This window comes from Didymosphaeria variabile (genome assembly GCF_027946475.1).
Source record: "Didymosphaeria variabile strain IMI 356815 chromosome Unknown scaffold_2, whole genome shotgun sequence".
NCBI classification, from domain to species: Eukaryota; Fungi; Ascomycota; class Dothideomycetes; order Pleosporales; family Didymosphaeriaceae; genus Didymosphaeria; species Didymosphaeria variabile.
The window spans coordinates 1300288-1322902 of NW_026611621.1; the positions used below are offsets into that span (position 1 = coordinate 1300288).

General features: G+C 55.3%; 6 protein-coding genes across 6 annotated transcripts; 4 read left to right on the forward strand and 2 right to left on the reverse strand.

The window, feature by feature from the left end:
* Positions 1-638: 638 nt before the first annotated feature.
* ZRT2 (low-affinity Zn(2+) transporter zrt2) lies at positions 639-1801 on the forward strand (the record flags this gene model as incomplete). Its single annotated transcript, XM_056210948.1, has 2 exons — positions 639-789; positions 846-1801. 2 exons carry the CDS (start codon positions 639-641, stop codon positions 1799-1801), a joined length of 1107 nt encoding a protein of 368 aa, XP_056074421.1.
* Positions 1802-2644: 843 nt separating this feature from the next.
* N0V89_002139 (uncharacterized protein) lies at positions 2645-6862 on the forward strand (the record flags this gene model as incomplete). Its single annotated transcript, XM_056210949.1, has 3 exons — positions 2645-3019; positions 3081-4598; positions 5315-6862. The coding sequence occupies 3 exons, from the start codon at positions 2645-2647 to the stop codon at positions 6860-6862; spliced, it is 3441 nt and encodes a 1146-aa protein (XP_056074422.1).
* A 544-nt stretch (positions 6863-7406) lies between these two features.
* N0V89_002140 (uncharacterized protein) lies at positions 7407-8570 on the reverse strand (the record flags this gene model as incomplete). Its single annotated transcript, XM_056210950.1, has 2 exons — positions 7407-7640; positions 7680-8570. The coding sequence occupies 2 exons, from the start codon at positions 8568-8570 to the stop codon at positions 7407-7409; spliced, it is 1125 nt and encodes a 374-aa protein (XP_056074423.1).
* Positions 8571-9793: 1223 nt separating this feature from the next.
* On the forward strand, positions 9794-10537 carry N0V89_002141 (uncharacterized protein; the record flags this gene model as incomplete). Its single annotated transcript, XM_056210951.1, has 1 exon — positions 9794-10537. The coding sequence occupies one exon, from the start codon at positions 9794-9796 to the stop codon at positions 10535-10537; it is 744 nt and encodes a 247-aa protein (XP_056074424.1).
* Positions 10538-10666: 129 nt separating this feature from the next.
* N0V89_002142 (uncharacterized protein) lies at positions 10667-13941 on the reverse strand (the record flags this gene model as incomplete). The annotated part of the gene is made up of 4 exons (XM_056210952.1): positions 10667-11017; positions 11088-12049; positions 12752-13439; positions 13492-13941. The coding sequence occupies 4 exons, from the start codon at positions 13939-13941 to the stop codon at positions 10667-10669; spliced, it is 2451 nt and encodes an 816-aa protein (XP_056074425.1).
* Positions 13942-14462: 521 nt separating this feature from the next.
* On the forward strand, positions 14463-15599 carry CAB2 (Phosphopantothenate--cysteine ligase cab2; the record flags this gene model as incomplete). Its single annotated transcript, XM_056210953.1, has 1 exon — positions 14463-15599. The coding sequence occupies one exon, from the start codon at positions 14463-14465 to the stop codon at positions 15597-15599; it is 1137 nt and encodes a 378-aa protein (XP_056074426.1).
* Positions 15600-22615: the final 7016 nt, after the last annotated feature.

A 22615-nucleotide genomic window follows, 5' to 3' on the forward strand; every position in this document is an offset into this window, starting at 1 on the left:
GTCGAATGAAAGTCAGTTACATGGTATGAGCGGCGGAGTTGCAGGCGCATTGGACCTCATGCGGCTGTCGGCCCAGCCTTGCCAGCCCTTTTTCGCTTCAGTCGCTCCACCGCTTGCGCAGCTGCAACATCACCACCAAACCACTGCATCGCCGCACGCCACGGAAGACTTGCAAGTGCTTATTTTCGATTGAAATGGGTCCATCGCGCCTGTTATTTGGGATTCTGGACGTCCCGTATCCAATCGCGCCGACTTTCATGTGCTTATCAAGTCCGATGTTCTGAGTTTGTTAGCGGCCCATTCAGGTACTCAACCATGGGTACGCCGCTGTACAGACTCTGCCATGCTAAGATGCCGAGATCCCTACAAACCCCGTTGTCCAATAAGGTGCGCTCAGTAGGCTTGCAGTTGTCCATCACAGTACTCCAGCTTGGTTTCAATAAAAAGACTTCGTCCTACAAGCGTTCCTTCCTGCAGGACAAGACCACCAGCCCGGTAACAAGACAGCTCGGCGTTGCTTATTCTTAGCCGTCATCAACTGTCCATCTCCCGCATCACCCTTGACTCGGTAACACCGTGCATCGAACATCCTCACGCACATTATCTTCGAACAAGCTTCCGCAAACATGTCGTTACCGATGGAGGTCGCGCGCCTCGTGCTGCGTCAAGCCGAGGAAGGCGCTGATGATGAACCTTCGCCAGGCCACTGTCTCGGTAACAACGATTACGATGGACGCATGGGCATCCGGATATCTTCGATCTTTGTAATCCTTATCGGCTCTCTGTTTGGTATGTCCTACTCCAAGCGCACATGTACAAAGTCACAATTCACTGACACACGACAGGTGCCGTCTTCCCGGTGTTTGCCAGGCGAAACCGCCAGCTAGGCGTACCCGAGTCTCTGTTCTTCATTGCAAAGTACTTTGGCTCTGGTGTCATCATCGCTACTGCCTTTATACATCTCTTGGCACCGGCGAATGAAGCACTCGGAAACGAGTGCCTTGAAGGTGTCATTACCGTGTACCCATGGCCAGAAGGCATTGCACTCATGACCATCTTCCTCATGTTCTTCCTCGAACTGATGACTATGCGCTATGGCAAGTTTGGAGGAGACAACTCTTTCGATGGACACGCACACGGTTCTGCTCAGAACGACTCGGTCAGCCTCGAGGACCGTGCAAAGATTGCTATCAGCGAGGGTAACCAAGGTCACGGCCATCAGATTGGCCAAGACCATCTCGGCCACTCCCGTGACCACACCGACAACTCTGAGCTCGATTTCGTGGAGCGCGGCATCGTCCCCGAAACATACGCCGCCCAGATGACTGCCATCTTCATCCTCGAATTCGGCGTCATCTTCCACTCCATCTTCATTGGCCTGACTCTTGCTGTTTCTGGAGATGAGTTCATCACCCTCTACATCGTCCTTGTTTTCCACCAAATGTTTGAAGGTCTCGGTCTGGGCTCTCGACTAGCCTCGGTCCCATGGCCCAAGGACAAGAAGTGGACACCGTACGTGCTTGGTGTGGCCTATGGCTTGTCGACTCCTATTGCCATTGCTATCGGACTGGGTGTTCGAACATCATATCCGCCCGAGTCTACTACGACGCTTCTGACCAACGGTGTCTTTGATTCTATAAGTGCTGGTATCTTGATCTACACTGGTCTGGTTGAGCTCATGGCGCATGAATTCATGTTCTCACCGTACATGCAAAAGGGGCCGATTTCCAGAATGCTCTGGGCATTTGCGCTCATGACGCTCGGGGCCGGTTTGATGGCTTTGCTTGGGTACTGGGCGTAAGCATTGCTTGGTGCGGCTTTGCTCCATGTACATTTCCATGGCATCACATGTGGTTTTGGCCAATCTTCTCAGACAGCATTCTTCGGATTACTAATCTTTCATTCAATGTCAATATGTACGCCTACCTTGCTAGAATACTATTCCCTGAGTTGCAAAAAACACTTGCCATATGCAGAGTTTTCACGAAGTCTCTCATCGATCTGTACGAACACCTTGTGGACAAGTCAATAATATTCGGGCGCCGTGCCGTGATTGGTTGTATTTTGTAATTGCTTGGGGAGAATGCGCGTGTGTCGCGGTTTGATTGGTCGGCGAGGAAAACATTCAGCTGCCAAAATCGTGGCGGCAAGGTGGACCGGAGGCAGTGTCTTGGAGGAATCACATAGTTACTAGCAGTCTGAATAATTAAAGGAAGAATAGTAGACTTGCGAGTTGGGGGCTCAAAGGAGATGGGGGCGCTGTCCGTAAAAAGTGACGTCCGCGCGCTTCCTTCTTTAGCGCTTGGCCTCTGTTTAGGTCGCGGTCGCTTCTGTCGTCCAGGAGACACTTCATTTCCTCGACGACCGCTCCGAAACGCAGCCCTAATTTTCGCGAGTGCCTTCGCCCAGACCTCGCGTCGTCGTCGTAAGTCGCATATCACTCAATTAACCTTAAAACGTTCGGCATTGTTTTTCCCAAGACCTGGGGCAATTCTGTTTACCAGCTAGTCCCAACCCCTGTCCCAAGCACACGTTACCTGGGATTGTCTGCCTGCAACTCCCACAACCAGTTTGCACTCCACACAACTCGAGCACACCCACCGCTGCGAACACTCTCACTGACCATTGAATACCCGCCGCAGCCATGAGCGGTAACAACGCCGGCGTCCGGAACCTGCGGGCCATGTTCGAGAACCAGAACGCCGCCTCCTCCTCTCCTGAGCCCCGCGGCCGTTCCCCAGCTGGCAGCGGCTCCGACGACGTCAACCGTCCCACGTCCAAAGTGCGCGCCTCCTTTGTGTCCGTTGAGCCCCACGCCAGCGGCGCTGCCAAAGACCTCGGCACCACGAAAGGGGTCAGCGTGAACACCCCTCAAGCTCATCGCCGCGAAAGCTTCAGTGTTAGCGGCGAATCAAACGACGTCGCAGAGTTGAAGCAGGCGATTGGCGAAGAAAAAGAGGAGCGCAAGAAGAGCATTGCTGTCGACGAGGCCATCCCAGAGCAGGCTGTCGAGACGAGAGTGAGTGGATCATGGCAAACACATGGCTGCGGGATATGGACTAAAGGTACTCTTTTGTTAGGAATCTTCCAGAGCACCGCCACCGGTTCGCGAAGCTGCAGGAGAGATGACGAATCTAGGAAGCATCATGAAGGGGTCAAACTTCCCGGAGCCTGAAGTTGAGGCTGTCCAGGCAGAGCAATCTACGGACGAGGCGCCGACCGTGCAGCCCGGAGAAGCGCAAGCTGCACCTGTGGTGGAGGAGAAGCCAGCAGAGACTCAGGCTCCGGATATTCAGGCAGAGAACCCGGACAAGATTGTGACGGGAGTTCAAGAGGAAGCTTCGCTCAAGCCTGCCGATCCCACCGATGAGGCTGCTGTGGCTGGAGGCGAAGCTCTGCCTCCCCCGGCCGAGGTCCTCTCCCATCCCACCACAGCCGAGACCGCTCCACAAACGCCCAAGATTACAGAAAACAAGGCCAAAGCCAACGAGACGCCCAGAACGAATGGCAGAGCTTCGACCAGAAAACCCGCCGCCATATCGACCGCAAAGTCGCCTGCCCGTCCGGTCCGCGGTTCCAGCACCGCACGCAGTCCTCTGCCAAGGTCTCCTCTTCCCAAGACACCAACAGCCCCGAAGGCTACCCCTACTGCGACCGGATCGAAGTCTACAACACCCGCGAAAATTCAGCCCAAGGCCGCTGCCCCCAAGGAGACTACAAAACCCGTCGCTCCCAAATTTGCAAGCCGTGCCCCTGCTAAGACCTCCGCCGCCACCGCCGGCACGACTGCAAGTGCGGCTACCAAAGCCAAACCTCCAGTTGCTGAAACTAAGAAGACGACCACTAAGGCAGCTTCTTCTGCACCTCCCGCTAAGATCGGCACGACAACCTCTACAGGTGGATTTGTAAAACCAAAGCCACGGTCGCCGACCCGACCAGTCCGGCTGCCGTCTCATTTGACTGCCCCTACGGCTTCTTCCGCTGCGAAACATGGAGAAGAAGCCGCTGAACAGAAGCCCACGCGCAAGCCCTCTACTGCCTCGAGACCGGCACCAAAAGCTGCCGCACCGGCCGCGAAGAAGCCGCCATCTCGTGCGTCGTTGGCGCCAAGCACTGCGCCCGCAAAGCGACCCTCATCTCGTGCTTCTACCACAGCGGGTGCAGGCGATGGCTTCCTGGCTCGCATGATGCGCCCCACTACGGCCAGCGCCAGCAAGACCCATGACAAACCCGAATCGCCACCTCGTCAGAGGACCGTCGCCAAAGCATCCACAAAGCCCAAGGCACCTGAAGGTTTGGCGACCAAGACCAAGAAGAAAGTCGAAGAAGTCGCAGCCAAGGCCAAGGATGCCGTCACGAACGGCAATCACGAGGAGAAGCAAGAGAAACACGAGGAGACATCCCAGATTGCGGAGAGCACGGCCACAGAACCCGCTGCTGATAATTCCACCGAGCTGGAGTCGGCACCTGTCGTCGATCCCAAAGACACCGTTGTGGGGGCCGAAGAGCCCGTCAGCGACCTGGCTGCTGCTGAGGAGGCAGTACAGACTGAAACCCCTGTGATGGACTCGGAAGCTCCAAAGGTCCAGGAGGAAGCTGTTTTCTGAACTTCACCATTGTAGAAATCACGTTGGGAAGCATTCGACTACTTATCTTCAACTCCCCTCAGTGTTCCAGAGCGCTTTGAATTACCTTCTATCTATTCTAGCATTAGCATTGTTCTGGAGCAAATTGTTTGAAGGGCTTATATCCATTGCGAGGTGTCATTGGGTAGCTTGTGTGCCAGGTACGGTTGTTGTATACTTGTAGAACAACCCGTTGTAGATGCTTGTATACTATTCGTAATTTGCGGCAAAGAATCTGCTGTCAAGCTATGTTCAAGAAAAGTTGTTGTCTATGCACGTTGTGAGTTTGAGGATGAATTGGCGGAGCGACAAACGAGACGGCTGAAATCTATCAATCCATGCGCAAAACGGACCTCCAAGTACCAGCCTCGGCTCAGGGTCCGCAACCGTTCTTTGCTGAGACTAGTTAGGTAGGGTTGTAGGAAACCCCTGGTATGTCAGCCCTAACCAGGATTAGATGGGGAACTTAAAAGACCTTACCTCAGCCTCCGACGACGTAGATGTGGACTGTCCACTTCGACTCTGGTAAATCTGTCATTGCACCGACATGCCTTTCCTAGCGAACAAGAACGTCCCTATTCCTACCAAAGATATTCTCTCTTGGGCATGCGCGGGCCCAGCTTACAATTGTGATGCACCTGTGAGACAACACTATATATCGAAATAACGGACTGACGTGACATTTCCAGCTTTACATCGACGCCGCAAGCCCATCCACCACCATCTCCGCTAACCAGGCCAAATCTCTCATTCGCCAACTCATCGCCGGCTTCAAAAAAGCAGGTTTAAAGCCCGGTGACGCAGTCCTAATTCACTCCTTCAATAGCATTTACTATCCCATCATCGTCCTAGGGATCATAGGCGCAGGATGCATCTACACAGGCACAAATCCCTCGTACACGCCCGCAGAACTCGAACACGCCATCCGCACATCCTCTGCAAAATTCCTCCTCTCTGAGCCTGAACTTCTCCCCTCCCTCAGAGCCGCAGCAAAACAGCTCCAGCTCCCAATCTCTAGAATCCGCATCCTGGATTCTACGTCTGGGAGGCCAGATCGCATCACTGGGGAATTTGCATCCTGGCGCGAACTCCTGTCCCACGGCGAAGAAGATTGGGTATCCTTCGACGATGAATCGACAAGCAGAAATACCACCGCCATGCTCTGCTTTTCCAGCGGAACAACCGGCCTCCCCAAAGCAGCACAAATCTCCCACCACAATCTCATAGCTCAACACACCATCGGCTTCGAGCACTCCCCACGGCCGTACAGAATCAAGCGTCTCGTCTTCCTCCCCATGTTCCACGTCTCGACAGCCCCTATGGTGCACACCTCCCCGCTCCGCGCCGGCCATGTGCAGTACATCATGCGCAGATGGGACATCTCCTCTGTGCTATCCCATATCCCTGGCTTCTCCATCACCGACCTCGTCATCGTGCCACCCATGGTCACAGCCCTAGTCGCGCACCCCATGCCCCCCTCTCAAAAACTCGCCGCACTGGACAGCCTGAAATGCGTCATCGCCGGTGCCGCACCGCTGGATAAGGAAATGCAAGCGCGATGCCAAGCGCTTATGCCGCCGGGCATCTTCACGCAGATATGGGCCATGACCGAAACGACGTGTCTCGCGTCGGCCTTTCCCTATGGCGAACCCGACGACACGGGCTCCGTAGGACGCTTTCTTCCCAACCTAGATATCAAGCTCCTCGACGACGCTGGCGCCGACGTTACTGCCTACGGCGTGCGCGGCGAGTTGGCGGTCCGCGGGCCGACGGTGATAAGGGGGTATATCGGTGTGCCGCGGGAGAGGGACTTTGACGCCGAGGGGTACTTTCGCACGGGGGATATTGTGTGGGGGGATGAGCGGACGGGGAAGTGGTACGTTGTTGATCGGAAGAAGGAGCTTATCAAAGTTCGTGGATTCCAAGTCGCGCCTGCGGAGATTGAAGGGGTGCTTTTACAGCATCCGCATATCCTTGATGCAGCGGTCGTTGGGGTGCCGAGTCCGGAGGTGGGGAGCGAGATGCCGAGGGCGTATGTGGTTAGGAAGGGTGGGGGCGAGGGATTGGATGAAAGAGAGGTGGAAGCGTGGGTGGAGGAGAGGCTGGCGAAATATAAGAGGTTGGAAGGGGGTGTGAGGTTTGTGGAGGTGGGGGAGATACCGAAGACGGCGAGTGGGAAGATTAAGAAGAGGGAGATGAGGGACATGATTAAAAGAGAAATGGGTGCGAAGCTGTGAGCCATAGATTCGGAACATCAGTTCCTCGCGTACTGGAGGGATTGAGAAACATTATTATGCGTGCAGTATCGATGTGAACAACTAGTCTAGGGGGTATCGTTAAAGCAAGATTTCAAAACCAAAAACGCATACAAATGCTGAATAAACAAACGCTCAAGCCCCAATAGAAGGTCCACATTGAAAGATTGCATCCAACGTGAGGATGTGATCGATATATGCCCCTCCTGCAGGACCAGAAAGTGGTGTTGACGCAATGTGATTTCTGCCCAGTGCGTTGAATGTCAAAACGAGCTGCTCGTTGTCCAGTGCTAGCGTCTCCATATATGACCCAGTGCCTGAACTCGTCAAGTGTCGACTTCAAAATTCAAGAAGTACGCCGGCAAAGCGAGTCAATGTGTGGCCTTAGTGTTCGAAAACCTTGAAGGTTTGTCGACGGCCATGTTCAAAGCTTGAAGATGGGGTGAATTTTCGTCCGCTAATTTATCGACCAAGTGGACAGCCCTATGCAAGCTTTTAGCATAACGTGGTAGTCCTGTGGCCTTGTTCAATCCGCCGGAGTCGTTGTGACCTTGAGCAACTCCTCACTGTCAGTCCTAGGTCCCTCTTTCGCTGGAAACGGGCCAAATATCGATGCTCGTGATTGCCGCTCGTCGGTCGGCAGATCCTCGTCGACGTTCGTTGCACCTCCTGACGAAAAGTCCAGATCTGGTACGGGTTTCTGGGCGCTGAGATTGGGATCGGCGGACCCATTGTTGTTCGACATTTCAATGTCTCTGCTCTTGTTAGCTGTGCTTTAAAAAAGTGGCGATGAATCGACTTGCTCTTGCCGTACGCTCCCCTCTGTGAGTGACTCATGTCGCTGCGCTAGAGCTCCTTCGATCTCCTTGGTCTCGGTCTTTGCCACGCCGTCGCTTTCGCCCTCCCTTGCGACCGGAGCATCCTCATCCCTACCATCTGTTTCCCACTCCGCGTCCATCTCCAGCCCCTCCTTCGTCGGCACCCAACCCTTTCCCCTCTTCTGGACCCCAAAGAATTTTGTCTCTGTCATGCTGCTTCCGCTCGTGTCGAGCAATTCTCTTCCCTCCGGGGCCGCGTACCTCCCCGGCCAATACCCGTCGCTGTTTCTACTAAACTCAGCGTCGATGCGCTTCTCCCGCGCCTCGGCATCCCGGAAAACAACAGATGGATCGAAGCTCACGCGGCGGGAGTGGCCAGACAAGCGCGGCCTCTTTAGCTTGCGCGGTCCAGGCGAAGATTGTGGCGACAACGAGCGCTTGCGGTGGGGTGGTTGCGCATTTGCATCCTCCGCTGTCTCGGCGTGGGTTTGCTTTTCGGGCTGCTCTTCAGCCTGCTCTTCAGGCAGACCTTCTTCTTCGCTCTCGGAATGATCCCAAGCCGCCACAGACTGAATGAAGTTACCCCATTTCATCTGCGCTTCGTGCACCGCCTCGAGCGCTAGCTGGCGCGGGCCGTAATTGTCCCTTCGGGTTTCGAGCTCTTTGAACAACCCCTGCACGTGTTTGTACTCATTGTAGTGCATTACCATGTCTTTGCATAAGGTGCACCCTTCATCCAACTTGCCATGAGGGATTAAATCGCCTTCTGCGGAAATGGTGGCGAGCGTGCGGCTGCATGCTTTGCACGTGAGTGTGTCGGCGTCTGCGGGATCATCAGAGGCCTGGTGGTTGGCGGCGGGCGAGGTAGACATAGTCAAGGTGGTGGAGACTTCTGCGCGCAGGTGTAGAGTCGTGGGCGTTGAGACGGAAGGCACGGTGAGCTGTGTTGTTGTTGCCATTTGCGTGGTTGCCCGGCGGACTCGGGCTGCCCCTCGATTCAACTCAATTGAACACCGTCTGAGAATCATTCAGACGGTGAGTGCCGCGTGCTATAGCTCTTATTCCGTGTCTTTCACGGTGTTCTGCTAATCCGTGCGCTTTCAGGCAGATTGGTCGTCGCGCATGGAGAAGAGAGGGTGTTGTTGTTGAGATGATGTGGCTCGGCCCAGCCTCGCTAATATTTCTCTATGCGCGATGCCGAACTTCTCTTGGTACATCGTCGCCATTTGAGCACAACAAAGAAGAGATACAAAAGACCGCAATCTTGTAATGACTGGTTTCTTCGTATTATCCGCATGTTCTCTTATCCAAGGGTGCTGTCTTTGTCATGTTGCCTAGGCTTGAAAGCTTTTTAGACGAACTCAGCGTATCCCACAAATGCCCATGCTCAAATATGATTGCTGAAATGATGAATGGTCAACCTACCCATGATGAGACTGCGGGCGTGTATAAGAAAGCTATATAACGTTTAGCTAACAGAGATCAAACTCTTGTTCCTTTACTAAACTCTTCTGGAGTGCTTTCAAGGCTTCTCCATGCATAATTCCATAGACGTAGAGCTCTCCGATAAATTCGTAGTGACCTTTAACATTCCACAGAATGACATGTACATCGCAACCGTACAAAAAACAGATCAAATCTCCAACTTAAGCATGATCGAGCACTAAGCCGAAGTGTCCGCTTTTCGCTGACAAACATCCCTCTTCCTTGGCCATCAAAATCGCCCATTTTGTATCCATCTCCTTCCTCCATATCTTTATATTCTTCTTCTGCACCTTCATCATCTTCCTCTACACAGAGTTGAGAACGGGGCTGTTCTTTTACCTACTCTATCGGCAGATACTCATTCATCAGATTCATACCTAGGTACCTAGGTAGGATACGCTTCACGTGGTCGCCATTCGACGTCAATAATACTAGTACATCGTTCACGTCATCATGCACTAACCACCCACACGTGCAACATCCGCGGCCGACCATCCAAACATAACCAGTTCAGCACTTCATACCACCTCGAACGACATCATCCAAGCCAATCTCAAGCAAACACTTCAACACAGCTCAGCCGCAAATCAAACCACAAATTCGAGGAACAATGCCACCCAACATCGAGCTCCACACAGCCGCAACTCCAAACGGCCGAAAAATCAGCATCTTCCTCGAAGAACTTCACCTCCCTTACATCACCACCGCCATCGACCTCTCCAAAGACGAGCAGAAAACCCCAGACTTCCTCACCACCAATCCCAACGGGCGCATCCCCGCCCTCATCGACCACTCGCGCGGGTCCTTCCGCGTGTTTGAATCCGGCGCGATATTGCTGTACCTAGCAGAGCACTACGATCGCGAGGGCCGATTTTCCTTCAATGAGGCGGACGAGAGGAGCGAGATGCTGCAATGGCTGTTCTTCCAGAACGCCGGCGTCGGCCCGATGCAGGGTCAGGCGAACCATTTCTACCGGTATGCACCCGAGAAGATTCAATACGGCATCGACAGGTACCAGAACGAGACGCGGCGGCTTTATTCCGTGCTCGAGGCGCGCCTTTCGTCCCGCGATTACCTCGTCGGTAGAGGCGAAGGTCAGTATTCCATAGCAGACATTAGTACGTTCACGTGGGTGCGGTGGGCGCCGTGGGCGGGCATCGAGCTGGAGGCGTTTCCGAATCTGAAGGCGTGGGCGGAGAGAATTGAGGGACGGGAGGGAGTCAGGAAGGGGTTGGCTGTGCCGGGAGGCGAGGATCAGATTGGGAGGTTGAGGCGGGATCCCAGCGCTGAAGATCCGTTCAAGGGGTGGGTCATGAAGGGGCAGGAGGAAGTCAGGGAGAAGCATGGGAAATGAGAAGTTTGTCTATTTGACTGTTACTTCAAGGCGGGAACCTGGCGTCTATGGATCGTACCATGTACACAGCTTCTATCCCTGAGTACTCCTACTTCTCTTTCAACTGGGACCTCAACTCGACTTGGATCCCTATTCTTGCTCCGGCACATCCTGCATATAGATGTCGTCCTCGTCGAACGGGAGCGGGTTGTGCTGATCGAACCCCGTAAGGAACACATTCGCTAGTGCCGGATGCGTATGTAACGCCTCAAAGAAGAAGCCCGAAACAGGCATATCTGCAGCGCCTGGGAACACACCCATCGTCGGTATAGTGTCAGCAAGACTATCTGCCATATACGATTCGCCTTGGGACTGGGCTTGGGGAGGCTGCAGATGTTGGTCGAAAAACTCCTCGCCAGTGAACCACTGGGCCGCGAAGTCTGAAGCCCCGGCATCCGAGGTTGCTGGGCTGGGATGCTCGGAAAGGAGGAGCGCGATTTCCTGTGGAAAGTTTTAGCAGTTACACGTGTGTTCTTGGGACAATGTAGGTCCGTATCCACACATGGCTTACTTGGGAGGTACGAGGATCTTTGAAAGTCCGCGAAGCCATCTTCTTGAGCAGATCAACCGTGATGGAGTAGGCGCGTTCCGCTGTTCTGTTCGAGGAGCTTAGCTCTTTCAGCCAGCGTACCAGCTTCTTTACGGCGGGCAAGATGTTTATGCCTTCCGCTTCATAGCAAGCTTCCAAGAGGAGAATGGCGATTGATTGCATCAGATAATGCACTGCGGACCACCACGGGAAGATTTTGTATATTTCTTTGCCCCATACAGACATGTCATCTGGTAAGCACGCGGCGATCGATTTGGCCGCTGCCACGCACTGCGACGCGACCTGGTGGTTGAAGTTGGCTGAAGACTGTGTCTGTGACTGAATGCGACGGTCCAGGCGGCAAAGACACGGTCTGCAGATGAGGATCTTGGTGCTAAAGTAGTACGTTTTGAGAATGTTTCGTTCTTGCTGCATGGTGTAATCTCGACCGTTGTCTTTGAAAGGATCGAGACCTCTGGGGAGCGAAGCCAGCCACACATCTAGATCTTCTGAAAGCTGCGCAATGTTCTCTTGAACTTCTCTCCATGACTTTGTAACGAGATTCGGCGAGTAGAGCTGAGTGAGAACGTTGTTCGACACCATTCCCAACTTGACAATTGCGGTCAAGAAGGTCCCCGCATTTGCGACATCGGACGCGTTTGATGCCTCTGATGCATTCGAAGCATTGCCTGGTGGCCTGACGGCGGCAGAACGAGACGATCCCGCATCTGAAGGCGAGGTTGCAGTCCCGCTGCCCCATTTGGCTCTTCGTCCAAACTTGGCTTCGATGGTGGCCTCCTCTATATCGTTGGCTGATATTGGAAGAGGCAATGTGGTCGAAGAATGGATCTCGGCACCCACAGAAGGTCGGCCGGTGACGGCAGACAGGATACGGTCCAGCGAATGCACTGCCCACCATATCCGCGACAAGATTTCTTTCTTCACTGTGGTCGCGGTGCGATCCTCATTGCGTATGTGAAGCCCAAGAGAAAAGCCAAAACGAATCGACATTCCTACGACGACCCAAGATCTGCATCGGTTCTATTAGTAAAGAGATGCAATGAAGCGATGATACCACCCAAGGGCTAATGCAAAGTGACTAGATTTTGATATTTTTAATCGACTAAAGAGATCAGATTCACTGTCAAATCTAGGGGAATTGATGGCGCCGTATGATGGGAACTTGAAACTACACACAAGAAAGAACATTGCTAACCGATTGACGTGGCCGATGGCCATGTAGTAGAAAGACAACAAGCCAGTCTATAAACGTTAATGAGCGTGCCGCCGCAACAGGCTTGTTTCGACATACTATCTGCATCTGGGCAAGGTTCGGATGAGTAAGCCACCTGATCTTGATATTAGCAGTCTTCTCTGGAGGTGGAAATGCAGTCCACTTTGCATAGTGAATGTCGAGCCGCTTCAGACGAATTTGCACAACTTGCGTATGCAAGAAATAGCTCCAACGACCACTTGTGCATGGGCGCTGATGGAGAGACAATGCGACAAAATCGGCACGTATTGCGGGAGAAGATGACGGACCAAGGATCATTCAGACTCAGAGCCCATGCTCTGTTATGGTAAAGCAGGTGATCTCTCTCTACGAAGTTTGAGTAGTTGTAGGGCATCACAGAGACGAGACATACCGTCTGCAGACCAATCGGCTTCGATGAGGTGCGAATAAACAGCACCGATGGCGAAGACTAGGTTGAGCATGGCCTGCCACTTTTGAGGTAATCCGTATGGCGCTCCGCGAGCTACGGAGTCGTAGTAGTGACCGAACTGCTTTGTAAAAGTCTTTTGGGAGAGAATGGGAAAGGAGCTCTGTACAGTTTGCATGTAGCATTTGAGTAGGCGTTCTGCCGTGTCATAGGGCGGCAACTCGTGAGGGTCCACTTCCATATCCATGTCTAGAGGCTCCCTGTCTAGATAGAAACTGCAGCTACTGGATTCCATGGGCAAGCGTGGGTTCTTGCGTTGACGTTCGTGCAAGGCGTCTATGCGCTCGTCGTGGGCCTGGGCGGAATTTCCTGGAGGCCCGTACGGGCCTTGGGCGCCAGGGCGCACAGCATCTGCCTCTTGGTGAAGCTTTTTCAGCCACTGGACCTCTGAGTTCTTCCCTATGTATCCAGTGGCTCGAGAATGCTCGTTGCTCAAAAGGTCTTCGTTCAAGTTGTCCATGTCCTCGTTGGAGCCAACTTCAGCCGTGACATTAGCTTCGCCTGGATCGTCGGCCTGGTCTTCGTCCTCAACATGGGCATCGGGGGCCTTGTCGGGGCTTTTCTCAGGGCTTCTCCGAAGACCCGAGGTGGGTTCAGCGACATCTTCGGTGGCCTTGGCTGTGCATCAGCCTGCTGTTTCTGATCAGCGGGAAGGATTCACGTACACCGGCAAGCGCGTCGTCGATCTTGTGCTGCTGCTGGAGTGAAGCGCTCTGGCGCAGTTCTTGGAGCAGATGCAGCAGGTCCTGGTTGTGCTCGGTCGCGCTGAAGGCATCAGCAAGGGCAGACATGAACAGGATGGCGACATGACCAACGTCTTCAAGCGATCCTTGCGACTGGCAGCATAGATGCAAGGATTCGAATCGCCTGCGCAGTTGTGGCATCTCGGCCTGACTCCATTGCACTTGATCTTCCGGGCGCGACAGCTCAAGCATGCTCTGGACACACGGCCTTGGCGCGGAGCAGCGGGTTTCTTGGGCGGTTCTCTGGGTCTCTCGAGGCGCGGTATGGGGATTTTGCCAAACGGGCCAGGCGGCGGAGGCGGGTGCTGGAACGACATTGTCGCGGTTCAGGAGGGTCGGGAGGGCTGCGATGGGGGAGAAGCGTTCACTCATGGCGGGCAACGAGCACGAGCATTTGCGGCAGGGACCCTGAGAGCTCGATCCATAGTGTTGGTTTCGATGCTGGCGCCCCGTTGTGTGGCCGGCTTCCGCGCCCGAGACGATGGCCGAGGTGATTGGCGGGTGGCTTCCGGGCTTCGATGTGATATGCGGATTGGAAAAGTCGATGTCTAGCGCTGGGTTGCTGCGCGGCTTAAAGAAGACGCCACCATGGACGGCAGGCGGGTCTGTAGCGGGTCTGGGCTTGCCAGAGCGGGGCAGCTGCAGCGCACATGGCGGTGGGGGTGCGCCAACTCCAGCGCGCCGCGGAGGCCAGACGCGAGACCGAGCGTGCCCGAGAGTGAATTGATGCGCCGGCGTTGCCAGACGAGCGGCCTCCGCGGAGCGCATGCGATGGGGTCGCTGGTGCACACAGCAACAGCCCCGCCCCCGCCCCAGGCACGCAGCCGGACGCCAAGCCCTGTGCGTTCGCGACGCGTGCCTCCCACGGCCCTGTACCAGCGCACACACAAAACATGGCCGACCCCCAGCAGGCCGAGCGCGACTACTTCTCCAACGAGCCGCCGCCCAAGGACCTGCAGGCCAACGTCACCCTCGCCCGCGAGTTCATCCAACGCCATGGCGACGCCGGCCGCCGCCTCGTGCTCGTCACCTCGGGCGGCACCACGGTGCCCCTCGAGACCCAGACGGTGCGCTGCATCGACAACTTCTCCGCCGGCACCCGCGGCGCCACGAGCGCAGAGTTCTTCCTCCGCCAGGGCTATGCTGTCGTCTTCCTGCACCGCCAGTTCTCGCTGCTGCCCTACTCGCGCCACTACTCGCACAACACCCGCTCCTTCCTCGACTACATGCGCGAAGAGGACGGCCGCGTCGTCGTCGACGAGCAGCACCAGGCCGACATGCTCCATGTCCTGCGCCAGTACACCAACGTCAAGCGCGAGGGCCGCCTGCTGATCCTGTCCTTTGTCACCATCACAGAGTACCTGTGGGACCTGCGAGAGGTTGCCCAGCTCATGCGCCCGCTGGGCCCGCGCGCCATGTTCTACCTCGCCGCCGCCGTCTCCGATTTCTTCGTGCCCCGCGATCGCATGGTCGAGCACAAGATCCAGTCCAACGACGAGTTTAGCCAGGCCGCCGACGGCGCCCATGGCACCGGCCGGCCACCCGCAGCGCGCACAGAGGGACGCAAACTCGTCATCGACCTGGAGCCCGTGCCCAAGTTCCTGAAGCAGCTCGTCGACGGCTGGGCCCCCGATGGTATCATAGTGAGCTTCAAGCTCGAGACTGACCCTTCGATACTGGTCAAGAAGGCGAGATATGCCCTGAACAAGTACTCGCACCATCTCGTCATTGGTAATCTGCTAAGCACGCGCAAGTGGGAGGTCGTCTTCGTGTCTAGGCTCGAGGGCGAGAAATGGATCCGGGTGCCCGAACACAGACGAACCAAGAGCTTCTCGGGCGTCCCTTCACTCGTGGGCTCGGCCGATGCCTCGGCGAGGCAGGACCAGTCTGAACCATCGCAGTCGCTGCTGGAAACGCAGTCTGAAGTACCAAAAGGCGAACCGGTCGTCGAGATTGAATCTCTCATAATCCCAGCCATCGAAGCTATGCACACCAAGTACATTGAGCAGACGCAGGAGCGGAGACGGTAGGGGATCTATATAATCAAAAACGTAAACGAGATCTACACGTAAGCGTGTTCGTTGTATGAAGCTGTCCATGATCCAAAACCCCACAACACAGCACCCGTAAACAACATGCGCACATTCTATTTGCATCTCATATACAATGCCCCCACCGCAGCATTACGCTTCCCCACTTTCATTCCCAACACCTGCCGAGTTCCAAATCTAGCCACCAAGATGCCCGATCGGGCGCAACGTACATCCAGCATGCCCATTTCGGCAAACGCGTGAATGTGCGACACTTTCTAAGACATGTCTCAGTCACCACACTCTCCCAGATACCCGGATTGGGGGCGAGCAGACCCGGGATCAGAGGTCATGGGACGGTGTACGGTGGACGCTGGGCGTGGCGATGCTGTCTTGGGGTTACAAGGTGATGACAGTGCGGTTGGTACTATGGTATACGGCGGATGAGAATTCCGAACAAGGGGATGAAAGATGCAGGATAGAGTAGATGGAGATTTGCAGGTGGCTTTCCACGAGCAGCGGATCAGAGCTCTTGATTCTGAAGCGCGGCCATCTCAGGTTGATTGAAGGCATCAGGCCATTTGGGAACAAATGGGTCAGCAACAAGTCCTGGCCCTCGTACGATGTTATATACCTCAACCCACGGAGAAATGCAGACGATGAGTAGTATCCGCCTTTAAAAACAATGTTGCGGACGCATGCCCTCGGTGATTGTTGATCTAGGATGATGCTCTTGGTGTTCCCCTGTAAGTCATGGGCGGCCCCGCAACTGCATCCTGGCCCACGTCCAGCCCACCACTTCCACAGTTCGACAACATCGACATCAGTGCGCTTACTTGACGGGGATGCTCTAGCCGGTGACGAGCAGCTTGGTGCGGCAGCTGAACGGTCTAACTGCCGTACCTACGAAGCACTTGCGATCCTTGCGTTCAACAATCCTCCACGATCCACGACGTTCTGCGTCGCCTCTGTTCTGGAACACTGAGCATGATCTTGTTATCGATACACCGTTCGAAGAATGGCTGCATGTCTGGTGGCCGTGACCGAGGTGAGGTCGGTGGCTGAGACGAAATGCGTCGACGCCCAGAGGCACGAGTCCGACAATGCAACGTTCGCGACAACAATACTGTACCATCCCTACGTCCCTCGCACCCAAGGCATGCCACGCCACTGTTGTTGTCGCGCTCCCCATCTCCCTACGAGACCCCGGTCTTTCTGTTTATCAACCTTGGAGTATTTTCCAAATGTTCCTACGCAGACCCCCATCACTTGTCTCAGCTCTCAATCTCCTCTAACCGTTGTCAGTGTGTTTGTTCGAGGGCATGGGGCGGGGGGTCGAGGAAGTTACATTCCATAGGACGCTGTGTGACGGCTTAGCGCTACCACTCTTCGCCTACGCACGGCGCCTTGCGTGACAACGACCTTCTTCTAGCTGCATCACTGCATGTATTGCAATCTTCTTCCGACTTCCCGTGGCGCTTGGAAGCTTCCACTCTCCCGCTTTGCTCATCGCTGGCGCTGCAGCATGACATGCATGACCAGATAGACGACAGCGCCTGGTGTTTGAGAGCGTTTTCCCGCTGCCGCCTCGTCCAGGTTCAAGTCGTCGGACATTTGACAGACTGCCATCCCTTGCTGACATCTGCTCGCCTAGTCGCTTCGCCTCGCTTGGGTCACATGGCCGCGCCCAATTGGACGGCACAGTGCTGCGACTTATCGAATCGAGTACACCATCGCGACATCTCGTAGGTAGTAGGAGCATACACAAACCAGAAATCCGGGGAGCCGGTCCTATGTCACGCTGGCCCTGGCAACTCAGTTATTCCCACCCCAGCCTCCTCACCGTAGCGCCTGGCCAGTCGTTACTTGATAAACAATATGTCTCACCCCTTGGCTCCAAGACGCCGGTCGTGTGCATGTATATACCGTGGCAGTAGCTATCGTGTTATCAAGCTTATCGCGGTTCTCTGTCCGACACTCCTGGCTCGTCTATCGTCATCTTCGCACTTGCCTGCTCTTAGTGCACCGAAAGCATGTCTACCACAAAGGCATTCACACCGCAACAATCCTCGCCACTGGCTCGAGCCATCTCGCCTTTCAAGGATCCTCGGCCTCCGCCATGCACCCCAGGGAAAACTGCGGAGATATGGGACGAGTACGAAAGACATGCCGTGGAAAACGCAAAACGACGAGATACAACACCGACTTCGGCTCGACGTCAGACTCAAGTATCGCGTCTTTCAGACGCTACCGTTTACGACATAATCAAAGGGTATGATCCGCACTCGTCACCACGGGTGCCCTCGATCAAAAACAGTCCACAGTTCGACTTTTGCTTCCAATCACGGCATCAGCCACAGCCCCCTACGGCCGAACCTACCACAGTGGCTATCTGCAAGACGTGCAAGGAACCAATAAGATCGACACTGGGAATCTGCGGAGCATGCAAGAAGACTATCGTTTTATCACCACCACCAGGACAGACCACACCCCCGCTCACTCCCGCAACACCCAGCTTCCCCTTGACAGACCTCCCCGGAACAGTCAACCCAACTTCATCCGGAATCACATCGCCAGCTTCAGGCTCCCCAAAGCGAAGAGTCCATCATTCGTCAGCATCGGCAACCCGGCTCTTTGACCCTCCCATCCGCCTCTCCTCCCTCAAACCACCACCAGCCCTACCAACCACACCGCACTCCTCGCTCGACACGTCGATATCCCGTCCCCGAAAGGCCAGCCTGCCCGATCCAGCAGACATGCTCCCCCGCCTGTACATTGCCCGCAAACCCATCCCCACGAACCCCTCCACCCCAGCCACGCCCCCATCAACATCACATCCACAACCGCAATCACAACATGTCAGTCCCTGGGCAACAACGCGCCCCTGCTCCTCGCCAACATCACCACGCCCCCAACAACCGCTTCCGCATACCACTCCACGCGCCACAGTAGCGCCACGCCTTCGGAGCTGTCCTACATGCTGCCCGCGACCAGCCCACCCAGCGTGTGCCGCGCGAGCTATCAGCTGCAGAACACGATGAGTGCGTGGGAGGAGAGCGATAGCGAGGATGAGGAGAAGAGAGGGTTGATCAAGTATTGGCGGGGGCGGAGGTGGAGGGAAGCAGAGGGAGTTTGGGGATCAGTCTGGTGGGACGAGGAGGGATAGCGCGGGGACAGCGGCGGGGAAGATGGGGAGAAGAGAAAGGGGAGGAGGGGCTTTGTGAGGGTTATTAGTTGTGGCTGTGATGAGGAGTAGGATTCGAGGGCAGAGGACGGGCGGGGAAAAGGGGAGAGACCATGTTCCGGTCGTGTAATCATCTGTGTATTTGCGCTGGTCTGTTTTGTTTAGCATTGCGTTTCATGTCGGAACGAAGGCATGAGGTAGATGAGAAATGAGCTTGAGTTACGGCCTCGATATTCGCTTCCCCTCTTTCTTTCGCTCGCTTTACTTGCACCAGACACATCGAAGGTGTTGCCCGCGTATCCACCCTCTCACGTGCCAGCTCATCACCATTAAGTGGAAAGTAACACAGAATCGCCACTAGCACTCCATTCCTGGTCTGTCAAGCCCTATATCCTCCGTGGAAGACGTGACGCCCCGCATACGCCTCTGTGCCACGCCTCACGACCTCAGGCTTCAAGAATGCAACCCCTTCTCCCCACCAACCGCCCAGTCTAGCACTATGGTCGCTGCGCACCTGCATCCGCCGGCGCAAAACGCACATACGCCCGCGGCGGCCTTGCGGTGGGATGAAACCGAACATCGGCATCATGACGGCGTGGCGCAGTCGCCGTGGGAGGAATGCGCTGTCGGGAGATATATGGTGTCAGAATCACGGTGTAGTCTGCAGGGAAATCAAGGCCTGATCCCCCTTTCCACGTAGCGCGAGGCGCTGAAAAAAGGGACGAGCGGCCCGCCAGCCTTGCAGAACTTCACCGTGGTGCAGCTTTTCGAGTCTTTGCCGGTACAAGCAATGCAATCCCGTCGCCGCACGGTCTGGCAGCCCTCGCATCGAGCCGCCAGCCCTGGAAGAAAATTCGTAGTGGAGCGTTATTTCGATTGAGTGGTCTAATCATGGTATTGTCATGCGATGAGTCTGTTGTGCTACATTGGCTTTTCGCTTGCGGGGCGAGGCGAGATGTTAGCTGGAGACTGCGAGGGTTACACGGCGTCGTAGGCGCTGGTTTTTCTTGTTCTGCGCTCCGAAGCACAATTGTATTTTCAGATGGACGCTCGGATGTCGCAGCGGGATTGGTCGTTGCAGACGAAAATGCATACTGGGATACCGGTAGTACATAGTGGGAAGTTGTGACGAGGTTGTTGTGTCCATTGCGATGCTTACACGGCGTGCCGTCATCGTGACTTTTTTTCGTTCCGCGGTACGCGGGAGGAAGCTCGGATTACTTGATAGGTCGGTCTAAGATTTACTTTTGCAAAGATGTATCTGCGTTAGCACAGCGTTGGGTTGATTTTGGAGGAGGGAGGGCGGTGTACACTTGTGACGTTACGGGTAGATATTTTGGCGAGGCTGCAGGCTTCGCTGATATGCAACGTGCCGTGTAGGCAGTTGAGACGAAGAGGCAAGTGGCAAGTGTCATTCTTTGCATAATGTCTGCTGGTGGGATACCTGGAGAGTTTTAGCATGACACTATGTCACTGACTCATCTTCGTGTATGTTTCCCGCGGAAGTGTACTGTCGACGAGTCTTGGATGTATTGCAGTGGCTTCGCCGTTGCAGATGCAGCACCTCACCGAAATGCGTGCACCTGCGGGCCGTTGTTGTTTGTCTGTTTCAAGGCGAGGCGGCGACCAGCAGCGTACCTTACAGTGTCAAACTTTACAAGTGGATACGAGAGGCGGTGAGAGGATAGCGATGGAAAAAAATGAGGTTGAGCCAGGTCTTGCTCAGTGAACGAAAAGACAGCCACCATGTGTCACTGGATGCTGCACATAGTGAGTAACCAAATTTACCATGACTGTCAGTAACTCTGTTGACATTTACTAGTGGAAATGCGGCGACAGTTTCTTCAGCAAATACTCTTCGTGCAGCTTCGATCGGGCAGTCGCTGACCCAAACAACCCTTTGAATCCGCTTCATCCGTCCGTTGTGCCGCTACAAGTCGGCAGTGCTTCTCCTCAGGACAAGCTCATTTGCCCCAGGGCCGGACCAAAACCCAAGACGACCGGCGGCGCATCCAGCAACAAAGTTAAAAGCAAGCCAATGGAGAACCCCACCACCGACGTGAGCGGCGGCGCAAACGGCGTTGATAGTGCTAAGGCGGCGGTTTCGCCCATGGAGGTGCTCGCTCCTCGCAACGCTCCGACGATGGTGAAGAGCGCAGATGAAGGCAGGATGGTGTACGCTCGTGATGCGAGCACAGGAGAGACGATGGTTATCGCGCTGGCCGAGGTTGGGAAGGCATCTCGCTTTGGCGATCCGGCGTTGAGCGGAGGCAACAAGTGCAATGTCTTCGAGGTGGTTCTCCAAAGCAGAGAGCTCACCATGTGTCCTGCCTGTGCGAGAAGCCCCACACGGGCGAGCCTGCCAGCGCATGCTCGGGGGTGCTTTGGCATGAGCTAGAAGGTAGCAAATGCACGCCGTTGGAGTGGAGTACAGTCTAGCTTATCGTTTGCGCATGACGAAGTGGATGGTTTCGGTCGCAAGCGACGATAAGATCAGGATTGCTACTCCATAAACGAGGCCGTGAAACCGAAATCGATACAATGCTTTGCTCAATTGGGCTCTATCGAATGTCCCCACCCATGAAGGTTGCCTCCAAACGCGGAAGATGCGGCAGAGCGAGGAGACCAGGCTCCTGAAGCGCGAAGCTAGATGCGGTAGGCGTGCGGCTAATGAGCTTCGCTCTGGGCCATGCATCTGTCTGAGCTGGGCATTTCCATGGGCGCAATGCCATCTGGGCGATCCTGTGTAAGAGCAAGCGGATGGCTGTTGCTATGGCCGACGGACGGTACCTAGGCATCGAATTTCCCATGTGTGTTCGTGTACGAGATGCACACTGCAGTCCTCGGCAGCCCGGCTGCGCTAGTCCTGTTCCTGGCGTCTAGTGAATACACCATACAAAAGTCAAGGCGGGGTCAGGGGCCGTTTGACCTTCTTCAGGGACGGCTCGGCTGGCTTGGACGATCGATCTCGCGCCTCTGCTCGGCGATGCTTGACTGCCGTCTCAAGCTTTTCCGCGTCGAATCCCCAGAGACGGACACCAGTCGGCTCGCTGTCATAAGAGCCATCCGCAGTGGCGTGCGCCGGCCATGGTAGCTACCCTCAACATGCCACTCTTGTCCGCCCTGCTGCCTGATCAGCGTGCCGGCGCGGGTAGTGCTCGTGTTTGCGATGATACAGAAACATGGCCATGTGTCCCTGCCCCACCCGCTACCGGCACAGCCTCCTGAAATAGACAGAGGACAGCCCGGGTCCCTGTGGAGATCGTGGCGGCTAGGCGACGGGACGCCGCCAGCGAGTCGAAACTCGCGCTGGGCGCCGCTTTGCCGCCGTCATTGGCCCGCTGCCACGACACTACCGTCTTTTCGTGAACGCCGGTCTAGGGAGATGCACCAAATGGCTTCCGTTGCTTTGTATACATGAGGGATCCCTCGCCGCTTGTTTTTTCCCTCACCTCCTGCCGCTGTAGGCAGTCCCTCGTTTCCTTGCCTTAGCAACCACACTCTTTTGATCTCGTCTCTCGTTATTTACCGGACGAGTGTTCCTCGTAGTATCATACTCGTCCCTCGCTGCGGGGTCGAAAATCTAATATATTGGTCCACCGTTCGCCGGCCATACACGTCCTTCAAATATCACATCTTGAAGGTCGGCGGGTTCTGCCTCTTCAGACCAGGTGAGCATGTCTTCCAATGTCTCTCATACTGCAACCACATCCCGAAGTGGCACCTACCGCATGCATGTGGTTGCGATAGCAACTGCACAAATATACTTGTAAAGACCACACGCGGTGCAACCGTTCAGCTGCGGCTGCACCTCCGCCTCGCTTCGCTTCGC